Source organism: Protopterus annectens, chromosome 2.part1, assembly GCF_019279795.1.
Source record: "Protopterus annectens isolate FY-2018-M chromosome 2.part1, PAN1.0, whole genome shotgun sequence".
Classification (NCBI taxonomy): domain Eukaryota; kingdom Metazoa; phylum Chordata; order Ceratodontiformes; family Protopteridae; genus Protopterus; species Protopterus annectens.
The window spans coordinates 616,558,480-616,577,017 of record NC_056729.1 but is presented as its reverse complement, the minus strand read 5'-3'; the positions used below and the strand labels follow the sequence as shown (position 1 = coordinate 616,577,017).

The window sequence follows — 18,538 nt, the reverse complement described above, 5'->3', positions numbered from 1 at the left end:
TGTAAATGTTACATAGATGGTGGGAGCTAACAACTTTGAATAATATTAGGTTTGAGTCCCAAATATACATTTCTGACTACAACCCTGAATAGTTGTCAATGTCTTGTGGTTCAGTTCATGACCTGAAAATAGTCCTTGAACTGCTTCATCTACCTCCTTAACAAATGTAAATTAATAAATAACTATGCTATGAGAAGTTTATACTGAAACATCGAATACCACTAATTTGACATTTCAGAATATAGAACACACTATAGCGAGTCAATAGAAATGTCAAAAACACATTGACAAAAAACAAAAAGGTGATTTGCAAGGGGCATCCCCCTTGCACCTCCGTGTGGGGGTGCTGCATCCCTCACACCCCGCTAATAAAATATAATAATTCAGAGATCATTCAACAGTGGAGAATAAGGAAAAGCTCCTTACCCCACTGTTATAGCATTGCACCCAAAACACAACACCCCCCAACACACACACACACACACACACACACACACACACACACACACACACACACACACACACACACACACACACACATGTAGACATGCATTGAAACACATGCATATAGTCACATACACAAATATTCACACACATTCAAGCACACACAAACCATTTTCACTTCATTATAGATACGTTGACCACATATGCTTGATGTAACACAGAATCAAGCAAAAATTGACTATCTGAACTACTAACAAATGAAAGACATCTGCTATGAGCCTATCCTTGCATGTTGTATTAAACATACAACACAGAGTAAAATAATATACTCAAGGTAAGTTTTATTACTGCTTTTGTAGAAATATATGTATCAATTGCTAACTGACCTTTAAAATTTATATGCTCTGGCAGTTAATGTAATAGTAAAAGCTTTTCTCCTCAGGTTACCTCTGTGAACGAACATAACCCAATAGAACTAACTTGCTAAGAAATAAATAACTGCACAAAGAAACAAACAAATAAATAATTAGAATGGGATAGTCTCTAGCATATGCATCTCAATTTTAGGACACATCATATTTTGTTAGCTAAGCTTGAGAAATAACTTAATGGGTCAGAGTGAGCTAAAACTGTAAATCACACAGCAAAGTACAGGTATTGATATTTATCAGGGTCTTGTGAGATAAACTAGCTGATCTGTGAGGCTGACAGAACTGATTCTGATGCAGAGTCATCCGTGTTCCCACCTTTACTGTCACAGCCTTTAAAAAAACATGTTTTAATCATTGGGATATATGGTTCATCACTCAATTATTCACATTCGGCATGAGATAAATAGATATTTAAGGCATGATGTAAAGGGAGCAGGCACCAAATATGTACATAAGTGGAACAGGATGAGTGGGATAGACTCTTCAGTTGCCCCCACTAGCCTCTCATAAAATTAGGGGCAAAGAGACATGACTAAATTAGAATAACTTATGATACCTAATTTACAGTTTCCAAGAGATGACTATGCAGGCTTTAAGGATAAGGAAATTACACATCCCTCATGTATTGTCACGTAGTAGAACTTTAGTCACAAGTTTTAGTAGCTAAGGCACATTTTAGGCTTGCTGTAGTAAGGTAAATTTGATCAAAAATAATGCCATTATGAAAATTATAGCACGCGGGGAGTCGGGACATCCTAAATTCTCTTATGTATTAGCTTGGCATGGCAGTTTCACTCAGCTACGGTTTGCTGCCACGTTATGTCTGGGCGGAACCATTAAGTTGTTCCTCATTCATCCCAGTTATCTGTTTAATCAAATTCAGGACTGCAAAGGGGGCAGCATTCAGGAGGAGCAAGACAGAGAAACGAATTCTGGATGAGTTGCCAGTCCGTAACAAGATGTGCTCCCTCACACGATTTTCTCAGCTCATATTCTCACTCGTGTAGGTTAGCATAACTTTGTCGACATATTTGTGCATGTTTTTTATTTCACTGAATTATATTGTACCTAGTCAATAGTGTCTAATTTAAATATCTGTCACTTTGACGTTACTATCTCTGTATGTGTGGATTGGTGATCAGGAACTATGACTATAGATGTTTAATAGTAGCGAAATTAACGTTCTGGTATGAGTTATAAAGCAATTTGACGTTTGGCTGATAAATGTTCTACTTGGGGGTTATAAGGTGGTGATATAATCATGCTGGGATGGATGCTCATCGTGGCCAATTATGTAGTACCACATTAATGTTAATTCTGCGCGGTTTATTCGTGGCATGGTACAATAGGTTTTGAATCATTGGTCCGTCTAACATTTGCAAATATGATGTTATATGAAACAAGAATGTGTTATTTTTTTCTTGTTTAACACTTAAAAGCATCGATATTTTAAATATTTAAAGGCAGAGCAGTGTACATACAATGTTTACTTCGACCAGCAACATCACCACCCAAACATTGGCAGAATTAATTTCTTCAGCAGAAAAGGGGCCGACTCGATCGCGAGTTTTAAACAAATGAAAGCGAAATAATTGATTTTTAGTAACACAGTGCTATTTCATACGGCCGGACGTTAATAAATGCTTCCTTTGGCTCGGTTCTCGGCGAGCTGTATGCAATATGATGTAAACGTGCATTTAATCACGTATTTTTTTTTTACTTTAATATAACTGCTGGCCTTGTTCTAAATACTACAGGGAACAGCATTCCTGTATAATTCACGATGCTACAGCCAGCTTCATCAGGGCGAGGCCTTTTTACAGTCCTCATCCTCCCGTTTAGCTCAGTCCCCATTGTTATCTTAACCCCTGCTTATTTTTAGCTATTCTTCTTTGAAGTAAAGCACTCTTGAAATGTGTAAACCCTTCCTGCAGGGAGACAAATAATGGCCTCAGTCCCAACTCAAACTTCACTCGCTCCAGCCCACTTGAGAGTTTAATCTGAAACACAATAGACAACAAACATTATGCAGTGAGGCACTTTGGCTCCATTTCCACAGCTGTATTTTCTTCTTTACATTAATAATAATGATGCTGGAAACTCTTTAAATAGGTAAGAGTGAACCGGTAGACTGAGTGATATTCAATGCACTCTTTAATTGCTAGGGACACATGGACATGTAAAATTACATTTATAACTTACCTTACTAACTGAAATCTTCCAATGCTCGAGAAAAGACAGGCAATCCCAGCTTCCAGCAAGTCCTTCACACAAAATGGAGCCGATAGCATTCACCTCGCTAGAAAAGAAGTTCCACACAGCAGCTACTCTGTTTTATTAGGGTAATAGCGGCCTGGCCAAGACTGCAATGACATCACAATGTGGGAGGATCACAGGAGGTTCAATGCAGCATGGAAATAAGGCAGAGTTTACTTCACTTTGGGGGTGGAAACCTCCAGGGATCGACTTGAGGAGCTGTGGCAGATGTGGCATCATTATTTAAGAGCCAAGTAGACATTTTTATTTTTGGTTTGAAAACGGAAGCTCAAATAGTACGGAGATTTAGGAAGCTCAGGTTTAAAACTGTTTAGATCAGTTTATTTTAAAGCTGCAGTTATTTTTTTTTTGCCTGTAGCACATAAGGGGGACTTAAGGAAACAGCAGATAGAGCAATTGGATTTAATATCCAATTGTTTTCCTTTAAGGATCTTACCAGGTTACCCAATTACATTTATTAAAATGAATACTTATACAAATGGTAGTGTTTGACCAAGCAGAAAGACTTTCAAGAACGTAGAGCCTCACTGCCAGTAAATAAATGCAAGTACTCCCAAAGGTTAAATATGTTCTGAAAGACCAGCCACAATGAAAGGTATAGATATATTTAATAATAAATAATGAAAAAGAAAACGTGAAAATACTGAATATCTATTTACAATAAACACCAGAGTTTCAATCACAAGAAATATAAAAACAACACAAATGGAAACACTCGGATACAGAAAGAGCAACTTTATCTAATCTCACTATATTTTTAACTGACTTACGAATCACTATTCCATAGTTACTGAATAAACCAAGGCAAGACGAAAATGGTAAGTGTCTTGTCAGGTCCAAAAACAGAGTGCATTCCTCACATCTCTCACTAGTATTCAAATACAATTTCAGTGCTGGCTACAGAATGACATCACATCTGGTCACCTGACTCTGTGGTTCTCACACTACCCTCTCACTAGAAACTAAGCGAGGATCTAGCACTGATGTATCACATGCACACATAGAACTTTATCTAAGGTTTATTACAACATCTGAAAACTGTAAATCAATTCCAACACTTCCACCTTTCCTGCAGAAACTAAAGAGCCATTCTTTGGCACCCCGGGGTAACAATTAGTTCACCACTAAGGACAATAGAGCAGGATCCCACCCCAGGCTTTTCACAGACAATGTGTCTCTGGCTGCATTCAGACCTGTTAGATAAAATCTTTATGGCCTAAACCAAGTCATTTAATTTCAGGCTATTTTTCTTAAGGTCAGCTGAGCTGACCTTAACATTCCAGCATCCTCTGTTAAAAGATATGCATTTCATCAGTTACAACAATACATTCTGACATACATGTATATTTCTTTTCTGTCCAGCAGGACCCACAGTTGATAATTTTTAACACAAGCAACTTTACAATACACTTCTAACACAAGAATCTGTACAAATCAGTTTGATATTCAACTGACGTATAATTCTTTAAAAAATTCAAGTAGCTGTGCTGGCATATGTTACACATGCACTGCCCTACTCCCCCTGACACAGCTGGCACTATCTCACATCATTCAAAACCAAAAACAACAGTCAGCACTGTATATGGGCAAACCGGTTTTGACTCATGCCGTTATCAGTGCCCTATAAAACAGCAAAACAAATCCGCTTATATAAGAAACAACCATTAAAGACACACACCCTCCCTCCACCAGTGCAGTCAAAAATCTTATTAAGCCCAGAGGAAAAAGGTGCACACATTTTAACAAACCACATATGCTCTTTTTTATTCAACAATTCATGCCAACCCAGTTTATTATTTTAAAAACTATGTGGTCTATAGCAGTGAACCTAAAAACAGATGTAGGAAGTTTTAAAGTATGTTTATACAAAGAATTTGGCAACTTTTTATTTCTGATGTCACTTAAAAGTTCATAAACGCGTCTTAAATTGTCTGAGGTCTGTCTAGCATAAAAAGCCAAACAGCTACACTGTGCCAAATAAACAACCCATTCATAAGAACAATTATTATAACATCGAATATCAAATATATTAGATGTATTACAAGATCTAAACTGTTTAATTTTCAGAACATGTCTACAAGCTGTACAATGGCCACATGGAAAACATTCAAATATTTGTGTATCTTCCAAAGATAGTTGTTTATTGAGACCCATAGAAGAAGTTTTTTTTAAATGATTTAAATAATTTCCAAAAGTTTTCCCTCACCTATAGGTGAAAGAACAACAGGTTGGCAAAAGTTTAGCAAGTTTCTGGTCAGCCATAAGGATTCCCCAGTGTTTATTAATTAAATCACAAAAAAATTGAGTATTCCTACCAAAACTGGTAACAAAACAAATATGAGTGTCACATTTTTCTTTACTTTTATATTGTAACAGTGAATTTCTACCCATAAACTGAACCAAGTTCTGAGCTTTATAAATAACAGACCTATTGTATTCCCTGGCCAGGAACCTATGAGTAAGTTCTTCATTATGTTTCTCTAATTCAGTTTTAGAAGAACAGATCCTCTTTACCCACATAAATAGTGATTTTGGAATATTGTTGATGATATGTGATGGATCACAACTATTCACATCCAAAACACAATTATAATGAAAACCCTTCCAAAAAAGAGAAGTATTAAGTGTACCACATCATTTTTTATAATTATAACATCCAAAAAGGAAATCTGTTTAATATCAAAGGAAATAGTAAACTGAATACCCCATTTGTTATCATTTAAATATTGCAAAAATTCTCTTAAATATATAACATCAAACGTCTGTACAAGCCAGCAGTCATCAAGATAGTGACGCCAAATATCTATCTCATCTATATAAATGTTATGACTAGGATTATAAATTAATTGTTCTTCAACATATGCCATAAAAAGGTCAGCATAAATGGGGGCAAAAAAGTCCCCCTAAGCTGTCCCTTTAAGTTGTAAATAACAATTCCCATCAAAGTAAAACATATATTTGGTTAAAACATGCTCAGTTAAACAAAGCAGGAAAGTGTTAAATCCTAGACTATACTTAACTTATTTAACCAAAACTCAATAGCCATTAACCCAGCTCAGTGTGGGATAAAAGTATACAGTCATTTTATGTCCAATGTACACATTTACCAAAGTTGGATCAGAAACAGTCAAATGATATAATGTATTTTTATTAATAATATCTTCATCTAGAGCCAATTGTAAAAGGCATCAATTTCCTTTTTAAAGTGCAAAGTAGGATCCAATGCCATCTTCTGGTAAAAGTATAAATCATTCAACTGATTATGGGCTTCCTGTAAATAAGAAGCCCAATCCCAAATAACCAATGCACCCCCCTTTATCAACACTATTAATAACCAAACTAGTGTTATGTTTCAATGTATTAAGTTCATGATATTGTTGAGCAGTCATATTTCTTTTAGGACCCAAGTAGTTATAAAAATTAAAGTGCAATTCTTTGAATACTTTTTGCTGAAAAGCAGACACAAATGTATCCATAGGTAGAGAGAAAGAAGAGGGTTTAAATTGAAACTGTGACTCTGTAAATACATTTTGATTATAAAAATATAGTAACAAATTAAGTTTTCTACAAAAAGAAATAACACCATGTACAAAAGTCTCCTCAGTCACTGAAGGAATGAGCCAAAACCGGTTTGCCCATGTATTATTTGATGCAATTTGTTATTTATTTTTGTTAAGTGTGCTCTTCTTAAACTTTAACAAATGTGCTTTTGTATTTAATCCTGTCATCATCATCAATGCTGTAAAATTACCTTGACTAGATTGTATGCCATTTATCATGTCATTTTATTCTGTAGAGTTTTTCTCCCCTGGGCCTCTGCTGAAAATGGACCTGTGTCCAGTCGGACTTTCCTGGTAAACAAATGTAAATAAATAAAATAAATAAAGTAATGAATAAACCATCACTATTATTATTATTATTATTATTATTATTATTATTATTATTATTATTAAATTATTTCTCACTGTTTGGGTGCTGGCCATGTTTTTGGTTTTGAATTTTGGGCTTTTGGCCTTGCATTCTTGCCATACTTGCATAGTCTGATTTTGTTGAGTTCTGTTCTGTCTACGTTGTTGGCCTTGTCAGACCATACTCCTTGCTTGTTGTTCAGCACCTCTATTGTTTGACCTTCCTTAATCTGGTTCAGTTCGTCCAGTATGGAAACCATTAATAACATGGATTTAACATCTTTGTGTTCTGGACTACTGTTGGATAAGGATGATATTCAAGTATTTGATAACATGGCTACTATTTCCAGTGATAAATCAGGTACTGTTCTTTCATCAGTTCCAACTTGTGCACAAGCTTTTGAGTAAAACTGACTGCCTCTATTAAAAAGTTACGAGCCAATGTATGGCACATGAGACTTTTAAAGGCTTATGAAGTGAAAACATATTGTCCGCATGGTTTGCGGATTTGTATGCAGCCTATGGTACATGATCCTGATGAGTTATTGGTTAAAGAATGGTCTAAAATACAACAAGCTGCTTCCATGATGTTTGTACATGTTTTAATTGCATTTTAGGAGTGACAGACCTCTAGGATTTCACTAGAAGTTAAACGGAATTGTGACGAGGTCAAATCATTTTGTGAATATCCTGAATATAATAAACAGTTTGATTTCTTGGCATCAGGATTGGCTATTTTTGAGCGTGATTTACAAGCTCGTAAAATTAAAAAATTTAAAAGAGATGTTCCAGATTATCTTGGGGGGAAAAACATTTGTTTATCGTAAAACTGTTAAATTTTCTAGGAAATATGAACCCATTTTTCTCAGGGTCCAAACAAAGACCATAAGAAGTGACCTAGATCCATTCTTAAACAGTCTGTGGCAACTACTGAATCTTCAGCTGAGGAGTCTTCTTCGGCTGTAGATACTGATATAGAGGTGGCATCTCTTTCTCCTGCAGCCAAAAATGAAAAACCCTTTACCAGCAATAGATGGGCTGGACATAAACACACTAAAAGAGGCCGATTCTTTGGATGCACTGCTTCGGCTGATGTTACCGAAATAGATGGTAGTTACATTTTATATAATGTGTCTCAGACTGTTCTTACTACTGCTGAAACAGAGGTACTTAATAAGGGACTTGGGTTTGTTTTGACTTATTCAGTGACTGAGGAGACTTTTGTATATGATATTTCTTTTTGTAGAAAACTTAATTTGTTAATATATTTTGATAATCAAAATGTATCTACAGAGCCACAGTTTCATTTTAAACCGTCTTTCTCTCCATCTATGAATAAATTTGTTTCTGCTTTTCAGCAAAAAGTATTGAAATAATTGCACTTTAATTTTTATAACTACTTGGGTCCTAAAAGAAATATGACTGCTGAACAATATCATGCACTTAATACATTGAAACATTACACTCGTTTGGTCATTAATAGTGTTGATAAAGGGGGTGCAGTGGTTATTTGGGATTGGGCTTCTTATTTACAGGAAGCCCATAGTCAGTTGAATGGTTTACAGTTTTAAGAGAAGATGGTATTGGATCCTACTTTGCACTTTAAAATGGAAATTAATGCCTTTTTACACTTGCCTCTAGATGAAGGTATTATTACTAAAAATACATTATATCATTTGACTGTTTCTAATTCCCCTTCCCCGACATTTTGTACATGTTACCTAAAATCCACAAGGACCCTAGATGTATTCCAGACAATCAGGCCATGGATCCTTGACTGAGCCCCTTACAGCTTTTCTTACTAAATATCTAAATATCTTGTGCCTACTGAATGGTGCACAGCAACAGTTATCCCACTTCAGAAAGGGGGAGCCAACACTGATCCTGGGAACTATCGCCCTATTAGCCTGACAAGCCTGGTCTGCAAGGCCATGGACCATATCATCATGGAACTCATAAACAAAGACATTGGTAACCTCCAAACTCTCGACCCCACCCAGTTCGGGTTTGTGAAAGGCAGATCATGCCTTCTGAACCTGATCGGCTTCTTTGAGGCAGTCACCAAAGCCCTAGACGAGGGTAAGGTGGTTCACACAGCCTATCTTGATCTCGCCAAGGCTTTCCATACCATCCCCCATTCTGGAAATATAGCTAAACCCACTAAACTAGGTATAAATCCCTACATCACAAGATGGGTTGCCAACTGGCTCGCTGACAAAACCCACACTGTAAAAGTTTCAGATTCCAAATCTGACTTCAAACCAATGACAAGTGGAGTACCACAGGGTTCAGTCCTGGGACCTCTCCTGTGTGGTATCTAATTCTCTAAAGTACAGGCTACCACAGAAGGCCTCTGGCTAACGAAGTTCACAGATGACTGCAAACTATGAGCCCTAGTCGAGTCCCCAAATGATGTGGACATACTACAGAAGGGCCTCACTGAGACAGATGCCTGGTGTCAGAGGCATGGCCTCAAGCTCAATGCCAAAAAGTGCATTGTCATCCCCTTCAGTAAAAACTCTGTACCCATGAACTACCACATAAACGGCAGTCTACTTAACGCCGAATGTGTGATAAGAGACCTTGGGACCCAGGTGGACAGTAGTCTCTTCTTTGATAATCACATCACCACAGTAGTCAGGAAATCCTTTTATGTGGCACACCTCATCACAAAAGGGTTCTCATCCAGGAAAAAGGTCATTGTTCCCCTCTACTCGGCACTCATTAGACCCATTCTAGAGTACAACACCCCTTTTGGAATGTACCTCACAAGACATCTGCAGCAGCTGGAAAGGCCACAGAAGTACCTCACAAAGAGGATTACTGGCCTAAAACAGATGCCCAAACATTGACCGTCTCAAAAAACTCCAGCTTTACTCTGTAGCATATCGCCTACTCCGTGGAAATCTCTGCCTAACATATAAAGCTATGTTAAACCCAGAGCTGTTGGACATGCTACACCTTAAAAAATCCCAATCCCTCCGAGCTATACACTCTAGGGACCTAAACCTTGTCACCACAATAAACAGGACATGCTGGAGGGATAGATTCCTGTCCCAGAGACTTCCTATACTCTGGAACAAACTACTCATCTATGTCAAGCAAAGTTCCTCATTAGCACTCTTTAAGAAAAATCTTGATGAGTAGATGGGAAATAGGAAATACACCCTGGGGATCACTTCTGTGGCTCTGCTCGATAGGGGCACAGGAAATTAACTTTCTTGGGTGGCATAAGTCAGGGAACCTTGTTGGCTAGGCTTACGTAGGCCCTTGGCCCAATAGCCTAGTACATAACTATGAACCTATAAGACCATCATTGATTGGTGTTCGATCTAGAATTAAGGATACAACTGAATTCATAAACATTGTGAAAGAAATGCAACTAGAAAAACTTTGGTAAATATGTACATTGGGCATAAAATCACTGTATACTTTTATCCCGCATTTGGCTGGGTTAATGGCTATAAGTTTTGGTTAAATAAGTTAAGTATTTATAGTCCAGGATTTAACACTTTCCTGCTTTGTTTAACTGAGCATGTTTTAACCCAAAATGTGTTTTACTTTGATGGGAATTGTTTGTTATTTACAACTTAAAGGGACAGCTATGGGGGCTTTTTTGCCATCACATATCATCAAAAATATTCCAAAATCACAATTTTGAAGAGGATCTGTTCTTCAAAAACTGAATTAGAAAAACATCATGAAGAATCTACTAAAAGGTTCCTGGCCAGGGGATACAATTGGTCTGTTATTTATAAAGCTCAGAACTTGGTTCAGTCTATGGATAGAAATTCACTGTTACAATATAAAGTAAAGAAAAATGTGACACTCATATTCGTTTTACCAGTTTTGGTAGCAATACTCAATTTTTTGTGATTTAATTAATAAACACTAAGGAATCCTTATGGCTGACCATAAACTTGCTAAACTTTTGCCAACCTGTTGTTCCTTCACCTATAGGCGAGGGAAAACTATTGGAAATTATTTAAATAATTAAAAAAACTTCTTCTATGGGTCTCAGTAAACAATTTCTTTGGAAGCTACACCAATATTTGGGTGTTTTCCATGTGGCCATTGTATAGCTTGTGGACATGTTCTGAAGATAAACAGTTTTCATCTTGTAATACGTCTATGGTATTTGATATTCCATGTTGTAATAATTTTTATCCTGAATGGTTTGTTTATTTGGCATAGTGTAGCTGTTCGGCTTTTTATGTTGGACAGACCTGTAGGCAATTTAATACATGTGTTTATGAACATTTAAGTAACATAAGAAATAAAGAGTTCTCTAATGCTTTGTATAAACATACTTTAAAACATCTGTTTTTAGATTTACTGCTATAGACCGCATAGTTTTTAAAAATCCTAATAAGCTGGGTTGGCATGAATTGTTGAATAAAAAAGGAGCGTATGTGGATTGTTAAATTGGGTGCACTTTTCCCCCTGGGCTTAATGATATTTTTATGACTGCATTGGTGGAGGGAGGGGGTGTCTTTAATGGTTGTTTCTTATATAAGCTGACTTGTTTTGTAGTTTTATAGGGCATTGATGAAGGCATGAGCCAAAACTGGTTTGTTCATATATTATTTGATACATTTTGTTATTAATTTTTGGTATATAACTATTATTATTATTACTGAATTATTTCTCACTGTATGAGTGCTGGCCATTGTTTTTAGTTTTGAATTTTGGGTTTTGGCCTTGCACTCCTGCCGTAATTGTGTAGTCTTGAGTTTGTTGAGTTACTATCTCACATCATCACAACATGTATGACTGACAGTAAATAAATAGTGAAAAGTAGTAGTTGCCGTGTGAGTATGTATGTATTTATTTATTTATGTGCATTTGTTTACCAGGAAAGTCCACTGGGCCAAAGTGAACCCATTGTTAGTGGAGGCCTCGGGAGAAAAGCTCCAATATAAGTACATACAATATACATACAATTAAATTATTACAAACATTTATAAATTACAGAAAATTACAACATGCAATCAAGAATACAATATATGTACAGTCAGGCACAAAGGAAAAGAAAACATTTGCAGTTATAATTAATATCATATTTCATTAGATGACCACTGGTTGTTGGATTAAGAATAGTATTGTTTGTATTAATGTAATACGATTCCTATAGTTAGTTCAACATATTAGTGAAAGATAAGGTAATAAGGCATTTATAGGATAGTATATTAATGTGCAGCAGTAGGAGTGATGGAGGATTAAGAGGGAGTATTAGTATAAGTAGAGTGAGAAGCTAGGGAGTTATAGTTAAATGGGTGGATGTAAATGTTACATATTTTATAGTAAACATATAGGTGGATTATGTTAAGTGTTAGTAGATAGTTGTGTAAAGGAACTCAAGTTATAGATGGTTGAGAGGAGGTGCAAGAACATTGCCACAAGGTGGAGAGATGATGGCATAGAGACCTCTTGAAGGAGGATGCATTGCTAATTGTTCTGATAGTTGATGGGAATGAGTTCCAGAGTTTGGCTATAGTGAAGGAGTAAAGCATTTGACCAGGTGGACGTTTTGTTTTTTCTACCTGTAAGAGAAATTGTTTTTTTGATCCGAGAGATCTGTTGGGTTGGTACAGAGTTATCACTGGGGTGAGGGCTTGACAGCTAGAAGGCTTATAGATGATTTTGTGTATTGTAGTTAGTTATAAGTGTGTGAGGTAATGTGAAAGTTCAAACCAGTTCAGTGAGTGGAGAGAGTAGCAGTGATGGGAGGAGTATTTTGCATTGATTGCAAACTTGGCAATTTTATTGCAACAAGTCTCAATTTTTGTTTTCAGAGAGGACTGAATATTGGTAAAGAGGGGAGCACCATAGAGGAGAGAAGGTAGAAAAAATGTTGAAGCAAGGGTTTGTTTAGAAGAATGGTTTAGGAAATGTTTGTCTGTAGAGGGTACCCAGTTTTCTTTTTGACATTGTTGTGGATGTACAAGTCAGAAGTTAGGCTTTCATCTATGGTGATCCCTAAAAGTTTTGAGTGGGAGACTACTTCAATGGTAGCATAATTTTGAGAGTAAATGGTGAATTCAGACTTATTTAAGAGGATAGTTTTTGGGGAGTGAACAGTAGAAGCTTAGTTTTGTTGGAGTTAAAGGCAAGGTGGTTGTTAGCCATCCAGGTTTCAGTGGATGAGAAGGCGTTTTGGGTAAGTGATATAAGTTCGGATGTAGAGTTGGCAGTACAGATAATTGTTGAGTCAACCACATATTGTATTACTGACCCATTGGAAAGAGAAGAGTGGAAGTTATTAATGAATATGCTGAAAAGAAAGGGACCTAGTATGGAGCCTTGGGGTATGCCTGCAGATATATTTAGAAAAGATGAGCAGGTGTTATGCCATTTTGTGGATTTCTGCCTATTTGTAAGATAGCTAGTGAGCCAATTTAATGAAGGGGGTAACACCAAGGTGAGTCAGTTTAGTGAGAAATAGAGAATGGGAAGCTATATCGAATGCCTTGGAGAGGTCAAGGAAGAGTGTGGATACAAGTTTACCAGACTTTCGAGCTTGATTGACTGTTTCCATGAAAGATATAATGACTGTTGTAGTGTTATGACCGGGCTGGAAATCATGTTGGGAAGGTGAAAGAAGTTGGTTTTGGAGTAGATAGTTTAAAACTTGAGAATGTAGACATTTTTCAAGGGTTTTAGATACTGGGGAGAGTATGGCTATTGGGCAGAAATTGGAAACGTCAGTATTTGTTGCTCCCTTTATGTAGTGGGAGAATGTATGCTTTGTATGTCTACATATCTCTCTGTCTCTCTCTCTCTCTCTCTCTCTCTCTCACACACAGTGTATAAACTTCCATATGTGTGCATACAAATGTATATCTGTGTTCAAACCATTTGCAGAAGCTTTGCCATTATCCCAATTTCTAACCAAGAAAAGTAAAGGCTTAAAATCCTTCAACCATCCCAATAGAGTAGCACAATTGTCCTTCTGTTAAGCAGTCTGTCAAGTGCTTTGAGGTGACCTATGTCTCCCTTTGCCATTATCCCAAAAAAGATTTCTAACCAAGAAAATTAAAGGCTTTAAATATTTCAACCATCCCAATATAGAAGCACAATTCTCCTTCTATTAAATAGTCTGTCAAGTGCTCTGAGGTGACATATGTCTCTCTTTTCAAGCCACAAAAGATCCATTCCTGTTTGGCCTCCTATTTCTTCACAAAGCCAGTGGCTCTACAAACACCTACACTAGGCAGCTAAAGGTACACCAGTAAATAAGCAAGACTTGCTGGAGGGGTAGTTTCCTAATTCAATGTATTCACAACCTATGTTATACGTTACCACTACAGGTCAAACCTATGTTATACATTACCACTTCAGGTCAAACCTATGTTATACGTTACCACTACAGGTCAAACAAAGCATTACTTTGACTACCTTTAATGCTGGTCTTGATAACTGGATGGATAGAAACAAATTTACTCCAGGTTATTATGCATGCCCTGTCTGATTTGGCAGGTAAGCACTATTAAGGGCTCAAAAAGGGTGGCAGGAACTTTTAAGTGTTTCTATACTTAAAGTTGTGTATGGGTAGGTATCTTATGGTCCCTGTGATCATTTGCCTAACATTGTTCCTATGTTTCCATGAAACCTATGTCCATGCAAGCACATGCACATACAGTATGCGCACATATATGCACACACATACAGACACATATCTTCCATTTTTGAAGAATAACAGGAGAGTGCAAGATGAAAAAAATAGTCTATACCTTGCTAAAATATTATATGTATCCCACTAAGAGGGTAAAAGTGATCTTTAAAAAACAGATGAAGAATAACAGAAGGGCATTTATAACAACATCCTTATTTACATCTTATGAGATAGTATGATCTCAGGGAAAGGAAAAATGATAACCTTCAAACCAAGTTAAATAAGACCCTGTCTGATAGATCAGAAAGCAGATCTACTATTTCACCAGTAGTTGCGTCAGCTTCTCTGTAGTTTTCTGGATTCAGCAGTGGTACACGTAGCTGTAGTCTGCCCTTTCTGTCATCCACGTGTCCTCATGGTAATGGTCATTAGATGCTGTTTAATAAAAGATAATTCACAAAAGCACAGGCATTTGTACAAGTTAAATACCCAGAGGGGTTACCTAAGGCAGTTGCTGTAACAAATGTCAATTCAGACATGCTAGCAATCAGCTGCTGGTTAATGGTCAGTGTGCATAAGTGTGCAGTGTACAGCAATCCCTTTCAGCACTTTAAAAGAAAATCAAACTAAACTGATGTGGTAATGTGGGTTATTACACCTTCTTCAAACAAAATAATATATACAGTATAATGCGGAGTCACATGTTATAGAAAATAAAGTACAAATTACTGCTAGTCGCTGATATGAAAATGAAATGAAATGCTGGAATGATTTGGTAGTACAGAGTGGCACTGCTCTCTCTGTAGTTACTCTTCTGGTATTAGGTTTAAAAAGATTACATTACTGAGATGCTGAGGTGATTGTGCATCTAGCTGGTGGCTGGCTTTTGCAGTACTTCTTTGTTTCATCTGGTGTTGTGGCACATATAGTGACTCTAGGCAACTGGCTCAGAGAAGAAAATGCTGACCAGCAGCTTAAGTATTTTAACTATACAGAGTCTTAAAATTGCTCTGGCTTGAAGGATGGGTTGCCGCTGGTGGGGCACCAGTGGATACTGCCTAAAATCGAACACGAGGTGCAGGAAGATGGTTTATCCAGTAAAACTCAGAACTTCATTCAGAAGATAAAGTCTAAGAAAATGATAGAAAGGAAAGATCTATGTCTACATTACTTGATTAAATACAATTAATTTTTTTAAGTTCAAATTATATGGTATAGATCCCTGCTCATAAAGGCAGTTCACATACCAAGTTGACAAATGGTTCCAGATGGCTAACTGAACCTCAAGGAGGTTACAAGTCAATACATATCATTTCACCAGGTAGAACACACACTTCCATATGAATGAGGTTGTTTTTACTAACAGCCAAATCAGGCCCAAACTGCTTGCATGTAAGAGAAGGGGTTGTGTGTGTTTGGGGGGGTACAGTTAAAAATGCATGTAACAGCTCACACTAAAGTAAAGACGGTATTGCTATTACTGAACTATATTGGAAACAGCTCAGATATTCAACATTGGTTTCATAAGCATGTGCAGCATGCTTTGGAGCATGGAGGCTTGACAGCTTGCTTAGATTAGAAAAAAAAGCATAACTAAGTCGCTTATAGGCTGCATTTATTTACTTGTGGAAAATATGTAAAATGAAAATTCTCAGATCACATAAATATGATTGGTCTGATGTATCACTTTGGCTGTACAGCCCAGCATCTCTGCTGCAGCAGCTGCCCCTGGTAGTGGGCAAAAGCTGCATCATGGTCTATGTTTTTCTGCATCTGCTTGGGTTGAAGGCACTTATAGTATTCACTGCTTCTCTGGCTTGACTCCACATGAGGATACTACAGTAGAGAGTCTGCCAATAGTGGCTACAGACTTATCTCGAGTGTGAAACAAAATGAACGCATGTGAAGGTGCTTCTTCTTCCTGTTCACTGCATAAGGTGCAGTAGTACATCGATCTTGAACTATATGATTCAACATTATTATACAGTGTTGCTTTATTCATATTACCGTTGTCGGCCTGTTTTTTTTTTTCAGTTCAGCACTCCGTGTATTTCATATGTAGTAACTCTGTGATACTTTGTTTTAATATTTTAATACTTTGTAATTACCTTTTTTAATATATTACTTTAGATCTCAAGCAAAAGGTTTACCAAATGTTTAAGGAGAGCAAAAATAATACAATAAAACACAGACAGCAAAGTATCCTACAAGCTAAGAACCACTAGGATATGCTTATGAAACAAATATGTTAAACCTCAGTCAACAGATATAAACGGCTCTAGCTATCACAGGAGAATACAGTCACACACAATCATGCACATGTAACATTCACACACATACACACGTATGCATGTACATGCATGTTCGCGCACACAAATACACATACACAAAAATCCGTAAACACTCATACAAGCACACACACATTTATGCACACATACATGTACAAGCATATGCTCACTCAAAAACACTAGCACACAGGCACACAGAGTCATATGCAAGTATAAATTTCTTAATATCAATTGAAAATGCCTTTGGCCCAGAAAGTGTTTCAGCTGAAGGAAGACCAGGAAGGCACCATGAGATACTAGACAAATGTAGGGAATGTTGAAGTCCACTATTCTACAGAAGACCTACCACTAGCTGACCTCAAATAGTTCAGATAAGCCGGAAGAACAGCCTGGTGTTAGGCCACCCATGTTTTTAAGCATAGCTTAGTCACTTCATTTCTGAAATTGCAGAAAGTCACTCTGCAACCCCAAAAAGTAGCATATGTTTCTAACTGGAGGGCAAGCCAGGCACATACACAATCTGCTTCTGTTGTTTTCTAAACATTTTTGGTTATTAAATAGTGTTTGTATGGCTGAAAGATAATCATTGTTGCTACTGGAAGTTTTTAAGTTAGAAGTAAATATGCTAGGCGACAAAGTGTTCCATCTTCATTTTTCTTACCAGAACTATGACCTCTGCTTACCACTGTATGTGATATTAATTAGTCTGCTGAACATTAATGATGTCATAACCAGAGCAGGCTAGTCTTTAAGTAAAACTTCAAATAACGGAAATAGTATTTAAATGTTGAAAGTACAGATGTTGTACATCTTCACTATATGAAGACACTATTGAAATAAACTTTATTCCTGTACTCCAGCAGACCATGGCACCGTCATTGGCTGGTATATGGAAGAATGAACTGGGCTCTATACTTTCTATTGATGAACATGATGGAAACCTTTTCGAAGGTACTTACCTAACAGCAGTGAAATCTGAGGAAACTGAAGATGACATCAAATTGTCAGATATTGTTGGGTTCCAGCAGCAGGACAATTCATTCACATTTGGCTTCACTGTTAGATGGTCCTTTTCAGGTAATCATTTAAGTAAATTTTTTGTCAGTGTAATAGTGTTTCCTTTTTATCCTCATATATTAATTATTCATTTTGTCTGTTCTTACTTTTTTACTGTTAGTGTTCATAGCTTTCACTTTTATAAATGTATTCGTTTATCACTTAATATTCCGATTTGTTTTAGCTGTGCCATAAGTTCTATTTTGGTATGAGTGGTGATGCCATAAAACTAAATTACTGTAAGTCTCCAAATACATAGAGAATACAGAAGATATACCACTTATATGAAGGTAGCCTTACTTCCCTTTATGAAAGAGAGACACTAAGCAGGGTTGATGCAACTGAACCGTACATTAGAAGAAGTAGATTCACTTGAAATTGTCTGTGTCGTGAATCATACCTCTCAACCAGTTAGTGTAAGAAATTTTGACAAAGCTTAACAACATGGGGAGAGGTGCAAAAATAGGACCAGATGTTAAATACTGCTCTTATAAACTTAAAAAAATTGTTAGAGTAACA

The 18,538-nt window shown here is 36.8% G+C and overlaps 1 protein-coding gene across 2 annotated transcripts in view; it reads left to right on the top strand.

Annotated features, from left to right (window-relative positions):
• Positions 1–18,538, top strand: part of LOC122794164 (avidin-related protein 4/5-like) — a 262,421-nt gene that overhangs the window by 173,880 nt on the left and 70,003 nt on the right. Inside the window, exon 3 of one of the 2 annotated variants that reach the window (XM_044062368.1) lies at positions 17,827–18,040. In XM_044062368.1, coding sequence (XP_043918303.1) covers positions 17,827–18,040 — 214 coding nt within the window. Of the gene's footprint in view, positions 1–17,823; positions 18,041–18,538 lie in introns of both variants that reach the window. The other variant, XM_044062367.1, reaches the window with a different exon arrangement.